At 32.3% G+C, this 9,265-nt stretch overlaps 1 protein-coding gene across 2 annotated transcripts; it reads left to right on the top strand.

Annotated features, from left to right (window-relative positions):
• The first annotated feature begins 122 nt into the window (after positions 1 to 122).
• On the top strand, positions 123 to 3,543 carry LOC128397815 (basigin-like). Of its 2 annotated transcripts, none has more exons than XM_053358569.1 (5): positions 123 to 421; positions 1,015 to 1,173; positions 1,629 to 1,713; positions 1,775 to 1,947; positions 2,400 to 3,543. In XM_053358569.1, the coding sequence occupies exons 2-5, from the start codon at positions 1,128 to 1,130 to the stop codon at positions 2,900 to 2,902; spliced, it is 807 nt and encodes a 268-aa protein (XP_053214544.1). In that variant the 5' UTR covers positions 123 to 421; positions 1,015 to 1,127; the 3' UTR covers positions 2,903 to 3,543. The 2 variants fall into 2 exon arrangements, with proteins under 2 accessions (XP_053214544.1, XP_053214545.1); XM_053358570.1 differs by having other exon boundaries at positions 963 to 1,173.
• The last annotated feature ends 5,722 nt before the right edge of the window (positions 3,544 to 9,265 follow it).

The following is a 9,265-nucleotide window of genomic DNA, read 5'->3' as shown; positions in this document are numbered from 1 at the left end:
AGAAAAAAATGTCAATCAAACTTCTCAATAACATGATGCCATCTATTGTGTTAGAAAATAAACATTAGTCGCATTTAAATTTTTCTCTTTCAACATTTTCTTTTTTTAAATCCATTTGTTAATCTCTTAATTCTTTGGGATGGATTTACGATTCGTTTTCTATTCCAACACTTAATCTAATCTTTATTTGAATCATTCGTAATAGATCATCTCGTCGGCGAAGATCGATCATCTCTTGTGTCTTCATCTCTACCAATAGATGGCAATTGTTATGTTGTCTCTCTGTGAGATTGTCCTCATTTTCCCTTAATGTTCATGTTTACTTGGTTTCTATCGGGAAGGTAATTGATTGTCAATTAAACGCTGATCGAATTGATTGTTGTTCCTTTCACATTGATCGCCCGATCTTCTAGTTCTTGAGGTGAGTAATTAGACATTTATTCAGTCCACTTCTCCGTCTTTTTATTAGTTTTTTCGTTTCGATGACCTAATATCTAACTCCTATCTCTGGGATACCAGAGAAAGAAACAAAAGTGAACCTTGAAACAGTCGAGTTCAGACATTTTGTTTTATTTCTGCTCTCGGAACATTTTGAATTCTATTAGGTGATCACTATTCAGAATAATTAACTAAATCATGTTGGAATAAATTGTTTCGACCATGAGAATTAAATTGATCCTGGAAGATCTTCTCGAAAAGATCAAATAAACTGCTCATGGTCCTCACCCAGTTTTCAGAATGTCCATCAAAACCTAAAGAATATTTTAATCTCTCTATCAACTTCATTGCCGAGATTCTGGTTGACCAGAAAACCCGAGTTTGGGTCAGTAATTTACTGTTTCTGTTTCAAATTTTATTCTTTCAGTGATTTGATTGTCAATATTTTTCCCGCTTCTCTAATATCTGAACATCGATTTGTTGATTAAACTTTTCATCTCATGTTTCTATTTAATCTCATACAGATTATCTTTTAATATCTTCTCCCACTTTTGTCTCACTATTTTTCATCCTCAGGAATCCATTTCATTGAAGATAAACTCACACAATTACCGTCCAATTCAAGCCATCCCAAGCCAAAGTTACTCTCAATAAGTTGCAACAATCAATAGCCTTAAATTGTAGTGAACATGATTACTAAATTGTTACCATGGCTCATCTTCATCCTTGTAACAGGTAAGTTGATTAATTACCTTTTCCAATTGATTTTGTTTTCTTCTCTGATTTTTCATTCATTTACACTAATTAGCTTTTCTTTTACAACTTTCTGATTAGTTGAATCAGTTATGCACTTTCATTTGTTTCCATTGAAATACACTAATTAATCCTAATAATTAAAAGGAAAAAAGTTAATTCTCTTCATGAATTTCAATCTTCTTCAGTCTGTTTCCATTTGGATCAGATTCAAGATACAATAATACTTTTTCTGAATCATCTTAAATTGAAACAATTAGTGTAGCTTTTGATTCAAATTCAGTTTAGGTTGACAATTAATTTCTAATATATTACAATAAGTTCACTGAATACTCAATCAACTGAGTTATTGACTAATTCGCGTCTTGATTACCACAATTTTGTTATTACAAAATCTGAATACAAGTTAATTTTGATACTTTTTGTTTCTTAATCAGAATTCGTGTCTATGCAAAAGCCTGAACTTATTGACCTCGAAACTGGAACAGTTCAATTGAATTGCACTGGAACTGGAATCAAATGGTAACTACAAAAATATCACAAAACTATATTGAAATTAATTTTATCGTCAATTTTTATCTAGGTACAAGTTGGTCGAAGTTGATAAGCCTAAACAAATTCGAGGCGATGAATACAATAGATATAAATTATCTAATGACAATCGCACCTTGACAATTGAAGATCCTCGCAAAAACGTGGACGAAGCCGATTACACTTGTTCGCGCTCCTCAGGAAATCGAACCTTTAGAGTTCGAGGTAATTCAATTTTCTAAATTCAGTGTGTTCATAATCACGTAGAGACGTTTGGTTACCGAGTAACTACCAGAGAAAAAGTTTGGAAACTTTTGATAAAATCGTAATATTTGAAGAACCAATTGATCAAATCAATGGAAAATTATTTTATTACTTTCGATTAAACAACATATTGGTAGAAGAAAAAAACTTCATCAAGTCAAATCGTTTCTTCACAAATTGATTCTAAAATCGAAGGGAAAAATTAAATTCATGTTGAATAATTGGACTGTTGGATAATAAATTATCGGTCTTCCAGAGTTATTTCAAAACCAATGAGAGACTCTCACTGAAACAAACAGCATTCTAATGCCCACAATTTTCAGGTCAAATCAATCGTCTCTATGTGATTACAAGCCAAACATATCACATATCATATATCACATTTCTCATTTATTGTTTTATTTTACTTCCAGGGAAACCCGAATTCTCAACATTCAAAGCTTCTGGTCACACCAAAGACATGAATTCATTTAATGTGGCTCAAGATGATGATTTACATTTAGTTTGTGAGGTTCTGTTAAGATCAGCATTTAAAGAGGACGATGTTGATTTCGTTTGGTACCGAAAATTTCCCAATGGAGTCGAGGAAAAGATCACCAAATTGAACATCTCAAGTGCTGAAGATGCCGGTGGATCATTTGTAACCAAGAAGTCAATACTTTCCATGGAAGATGTGAAATATGGAGATCGAGCCGAGTACATTTGCGAAGCATCGAATGGTCAGATTAAAGCAAATAGCACAGTCAATGTACGAGTGAAAGACAAATTGGCTGCTCTTTGGCCATTCTTGGGAATCGTGGCCGAGGTTTTAGCTTTATGTACAGTCATTTGCATCTACGAGAACAGAAGAGGAAAACAAGAGTTCGAAGGCTCCGACGGCAAAAGTCCTTCCAAAAGTCCTGCACATTCAAAATGATTATATTTATGACTTTGATTACCATGAATCAAGAAGGACAATGAAGAAGAAAATAAAAGGATAAAATAGAAAAAGAGACTTTATCATCCTTCATCTTCACATGTTCGTCTCTTGCTAATGAAACATTAGATTGATAGTTTACCTTTCGTCCTAATCAATTTATTTTCTGTTCAAATTTCAACTGAACTTTGGATAACTTTAGTAGGCTGATTATCACTTTCTCTCTCTCTCTCTCTCTCTCTTCATTTGTTGAATCTTCCATTCTTATCATCTCAATCATTTCCTTATTATTATGTTATATGGACAATCCTTTTACTTTTTTCTGTTAATATTCAAAATCTAATTTTAATTTGTAAATTAAGTGTTAAATCATAATCATAATTTCTCATAATTGATTTTCTTGACTTTAAAATAGCTTCTTATTCAATTGTAATTCAAACTAAGACTATGCAATCAATTGCTATTTCCTAATCATTGATCACCGAATTAAAATCAAACGGATGATTTTAATTTCTTTTTTTTCAATGAGAAACAATCAAAATTACTTCTTGGTTTCATTCATTTCCTCTATTCTTGCCTTTAATTGTCTCATCACTGTTAATCTGTATCATTAAGAAAATTAAACGCTTTTTAATACAAAATACTAATTGTTCATTAATTGTTACAATAGTGATCAACTCACATATGATTTAAAGGTAAAACTCGATTCAAGATTCTGTTGAAACATTTGGTTAAAAGCCCGCGAACTGATTTAGCTAATTGATTGAATATCGATTCTTTTATTTCTTATTTATCGCTATCGAGCAGCAATAGCAAGTCGAAGTATTAATATTTACATGGAATAGTTTAATCATCGTCTTCAGTTTTCTATTAACCATTACTACGCCTAATATTTGTATTCGTGTAGCAAAGTTTTCGAGATGAAATACTGGTACTTTGATGACGCGCACCAGATGATGATTATGGGACAAAAACAATCGGCAATGACCAGTTATCCTTTTAACACCCAATATATTGATATCTAGATGGACATAAACAATATTTCTCGTTCTGAGGGGCGAGATGTTGTTTGAGCTCTGATCAGGATCCTGATGAAGGATCGTCTTTCTCTAAGCCATATGGATCGAAATCAAGCTCAGCAGTATCATTATGACATTGGAGCAAAATATCTGAGTTCTCGTCAGTTGATAACTTGGAAAATACCTGAGATCTGATACATGTATGATCCTTGAGCGTAAAGGTCACCCGGACTCAGACCAGCGATCAACTTCTTGTCGCATATTAACTGCTCGCAAACGGAAGGCTGAGATACATTGATCATATTGATTGGCTGGCTAGGATTATGATTAAGTTTGTGGCAACTAATTCTGAGAAATATTAATAGAATTGCTATTGAACTTTGATTGAATTTTTATCAGAAAATTAGTTGATTAACTTTACAATCTGACTTGATGCGATTTAATCGACTTCCATCAACTGATTTGCGGTCGATAAAGGTAAACACAAAAATCTATTAATTGCTGGTTAGTGAACTAAAATTTGTTAAATTTGTTATGTTGTTTGTTGTGTATGTTAATTTGTTATTAGAAATGAAAATTGACAATGAAGCAATTTAATCACAATTATCCAAAATTAACAGTGATGATAATCAATGTTATTAGATAGCAAAAGTTGATATGAAATAGGAAAGGAGATTAGGTGGGAGGAGGAGATGGTGGTGGGTAGAGCAGCGAGCCTATGAACAGTAGAGTCCCGATTATGATGAAAGAGTCAGAGAGATGATAAAATTTAAGATGAAAAAAGTGAGTGATAAAGGAAAAGTAAAAGGTCGCTTGAGAATTGGAAAAGGATGAAGGCCAAGGAGGAGGAGGAGGAGGAAGAGAGGTGGCGAAGAGAGGGAGAGAAAGTGAGAGAAAAGATGTGTATAATATTATCTCTCTCTCTCTTCTTCTGTTTCTATTTGCATATGGGTATGGATTCACATAGATGCTTATTATTGTCATATTATTATCATTTTGTGAAGGGAATCGAGTAAAATATTATCCAGTAAAGGGAGCGAAAAGTTTACTCATATTCATTATGTGGTCTACACGCGTTAAAAGGGACAGAAAGTGAGCGTGCCTCGTGCTAAGAGAGAGGTACAGTAAGGGAAGAAGATAGAGATGATAATGATGAAAAAAATGAGGTTTCATTGTAGGCGTTATTTATTATGAAGAGAAGACAATAATGCGATAAATACATATACATGGGGAAGAGAAAAACCTCTTTTATCATTTTCTTCTTCATCTTCTTGTCCCAAGGATCATTCCTAGAATTTCAGTCAAATGAGGGTGAGAGAAGAGAGATGAGAGAGAGAGAGAGAGAGAGAGAGAGAGAGAGAGAGAGAGAGATGGAAGAGGGAACAGTTAAATATTGGGAGGCGAAAATTTTGAGGGGAACTGACAGCGTATTGTTTAGATCGATGAGCGTATTTGCTATACCATGATGATGATGAAAAGAAGAGAAACTTTTTATGAGAATAATACTCTTTCAATGGATTGGCTGCATGCACTTAATGTGTATTACTAATGTTATCTTCATTTTTATCTTCATCTCGCTCAGTTTCTAGTAAGGCAAAGAAGATAAAGTCTATTGTGTTCAATGGAAGTAGTAATAAGAAGAGTGAGAGGAGTTTTCGATGTTGGTGGAGGTTAAGGGGGAGAAATGAAGGAGAAATTTTGAAGAGGACCAACTCACCTCACCTCACCCTCACCCTCACCCTCTCTCTCTCTCTCTCTCTCTTGCCCTTTTCCCTGTAATATTTAGTCATCTCATCTTCAATTAATTTAACAAGAAGTAAAAATCTACATATTAACACAGTGAAAGTAAAAAGGTTTAAGATGATGATATCACTGTGAGAATGATAATCATCATGATAATATTTTACAAAGGCTTATCCATTGCAATTCTTATGCAATATAAACACTTTTTTCATGGGTAAACGATTTCCATCAACAAGTTATCAATGGTCAATTCTGCAAAGAAAGTAAAAAGTAAAAAGATATGGAGAGGGTGGAGTTGTTGTAGGCGGGGATGACGGTGGAAAAGTAAAATGCCCAAAGGAAGGGAAACTCTTCTGAATGAGAAGTGAGGGGCAAACATAGTGAAGCCCAAAACTCCAAGGTAAAGGGCCTTTTTTCCGTTCCGGAATTTTGACCTTAACCAAAAGGTCCAGCCCAAAGTTAAGATATTAACTAACAACTTGTAAGTTCAACTACAACAATGTAACGATACAATTGAATCAAATGATAATCAGCTAATGATAACTCAGGTAAATCTACAGGTAAAGTTTTTCCTCTTGTTAATAAAAAAAAAGTTATAACTAATTTTCGGTTGGTCGATTTACACTCAACAGACAAACAGAAAAAAAATTAATGATATTAAGCTTGGGTAAGTAATGGTAAATATTATCTTCATATTATCATCATAATATCATCATTATCATCTTCAGGTATTGGTGGTGATAGTGGTCACCATAGTTGCTTAACCATAACATTACCTTTCATTGTCCGAGTCTCTCTCTATTTTGAAGGAAAAAACTTCTCATCGTCTTGATGAACATAAAAAAGTTGAAATTCAATTAATTGTGATTAGCAATTAGTTTAATTCCTGGTATATGTCTACCTGTTTATAAGATAATTGTAAATTTATCCAAATCGTTAATTAGTTGAAAAGTTTTCCACCGTAAGTTGAATACTTGGAGAATCAAATTGTTTATTTTGTTTTTGAATTGAAAATTAACTTGATTGCAATTAACTCAAATTGTAAATCATAATCATTTTATTAATTTCAATGGTTCAATTTGATTAACCATGAACATAATTTGCTTGATTGTTGCTGTTGATGGTAAACCTTTTCAATTCGTTGAGTTGATTAGAGTTGACAATTAAGATGGTTAAATTATTGTGGTTTATTAGTTGATTTGGTTAATTGTTTAAATTATTGGATCAAGTTTTGTTTTTTTTGAATCATTTCTTCAATCAATTTAATATAATCTAACACAATTAACTAATCAACTATCTCTATGTTTACAAGGTTCTTAATCATTTCCGTCTGTCCATTAACATTGAATATAATTTATTAACTTAATCATCGCAATCACACACTGACAGTTAATCCATCAACAATTAACTTAACTAATCATCATGATTATCAAGCGAATTAATTTTTTGCCTTTAAAATTAAATAATTTCAATGAATCAATCTGTCAATCCTGATTGTTTCCATTTAAATTAACAACCCAATTTTATAACAATTTAACCTAATTGTTGGTAATCATCAATTAAAATGTTGTTCAAATACACAATATCTAATCTTAATCATAATTTGTTATCAACAATCAAGTAAATTGTGACTTTTTATCATATTTATAAACATTTTTTATGGGTTCATCTTAATCACTCTAATTGCTGCTTTAACAATTAACAATCTGAGTCTGGTTTCTATTTAATTGTTATACATACATAACAGTATTTTCATTATGATTATGGACATTGCTTTGAATTTGATTACAACAATTAACTGGTCAATGATTGAATTGTGAACTGTGTTGATTGTGTCTCATTGAAAATCTTCACTTTTTACAATTAATTCACAACTACTGTTGTTATAATAACAATTCAATAGGTCAGTTGATGACAACAATTACAATCACAATTAACGCGAAATTTTTTGATTATTATAAACAAACACCCTGAAAATCATCAAAGTGTATCAAACAATATGAAAAAACCACACCCAAGGTAAAAACCATATAACCACAAATTGTGATGAAATAATCAGAATGAAAAAGATCAGCTTAATTGGTGAAAAGGTAAATCTAATTATAATCATAATCTCAATGGTTCTAATGATTAACATCATTGAAATCAAATGGAAAATCGGTAAATTTGAAAACGTTTCTTTCGAAAAGTTTTTATTTTCAATTGAATCCGTTTAATTAAGATAATGATGATAATCAAGATCCAAAATGTATTAGTTAGTGAAGATGAGAATGATTAAGATGATGGAGATTCTGTTAAGACGGTATAAGGTTAATTCGGACGACCCGCCGTGATGACCTGAACCTGAACCGGGGTGTGAAGGGTGAGTCGATAAAAGAAGGAGCCGAAAAAATGAGAATTTCTTTTTTATTCTTCTTTATTTTTTGGTCTTTTCATCTTTTCTCTTTCTTTTCTTTTCTTCTTCTTCTCATCATATTTGCTAGTTTCGTGCTGTTTACTCTGCAAAAAGTGTCTCAAAAAGGTGGCCTCAACGGTTCACTTACCTCTATCACCTTTCTGTCTATTTCTCTGTCTATTGCAACCACCAGTCTCTCTCTCTCTCTCTTCATCATATCCAACTCCCTCTATTTTATCCTGTAAGTTTAATGGTTTGTGTGATGTTATGAGTGTACTCATTTGACTGTTGCTTTTTGTTCAATGTTGGGTTGATATGTTTGGTTGTTTAGGTTGTTGTGCTGTTCATGTTGTTCTTGATCGTTTGTCCGATTTATTTTGACCGAAAAAAAGGAACCAGTAAGAAAGAGGATGAGGAAGGTTTAGAGAGAGAGAGAGAGAGGACAAGGATGAGAAGGAGATGAAAACAAAGTGGATTGGAGGGGGAATGATGCTGCTTTTTCATTGATTGATCTACAATTGTGTTTATGCTTCAATCTTTTTTTCTGGTTATATTACTTATCTTCATCAACATTTCACCTTAATTCAAATTATCATCATTCTCACCACCACCATAATCATCATCTTCATGATTATCATCATAATCATGGTTTACGTTTACAATTATAATAGTAGAGAGTAAATATCAATATAAGGATAAATAACAAAAGTAGCTACCAAGTTAATCGACCCTTTTGTATTACCATGAATAAGAAGCATATTTATATATGGATGAAATGAATACAATATTATTTTTGATTCACATTTTGATGATGGTTAAGCTGAAACCAGAATGAAAACTGAGGATGATAAATTGATGAACATTGAAAATGATCAAGACAAACTACATATATACTGTATCTTATTAGCTGTTTGTTGTTGATGATGAAGATGAGGATGATCATGTTTTCTGCTTGTAATATTAGTTGTTGATACTTGGTGTTGGTACTTCTAAGAGAGAAGAAGAAGATGATGAAGATGATGATGATGATGATGAGAGGAAGAAAAACTCACAGACAATTTTAAAAAATTTTGCTTCTTTGTGCCAGACAAGATGAAGATTGAATATTGAGAAAAGCAGATGATGGAAGAGAACGAGAGATCTGAGTTTCTATGGAAATTTTAAAGAAAGATGTTGATAAAGATGATAAAAGATGATGAGGATGAA

Source organism: Panonychus citri, unplaced genomic scaffold (genome assembly GCF_014898815.1).
Source record: "Panonychus citri isolate SS breed McGregor unplaced genomic scaffold, ASM1489881v1 Contig00040, whole genome shotgun sequence".
NCBI classification, from domain to species: Eukaryota; Metazoa; Arthropoda; class Arachnida; order Trombidiformes; family Tetranychidae; genus Panonychus; species Panonychus citri.
This window is presented reverse-complemented; position numbering and strand designations above follow the sequence as displayed.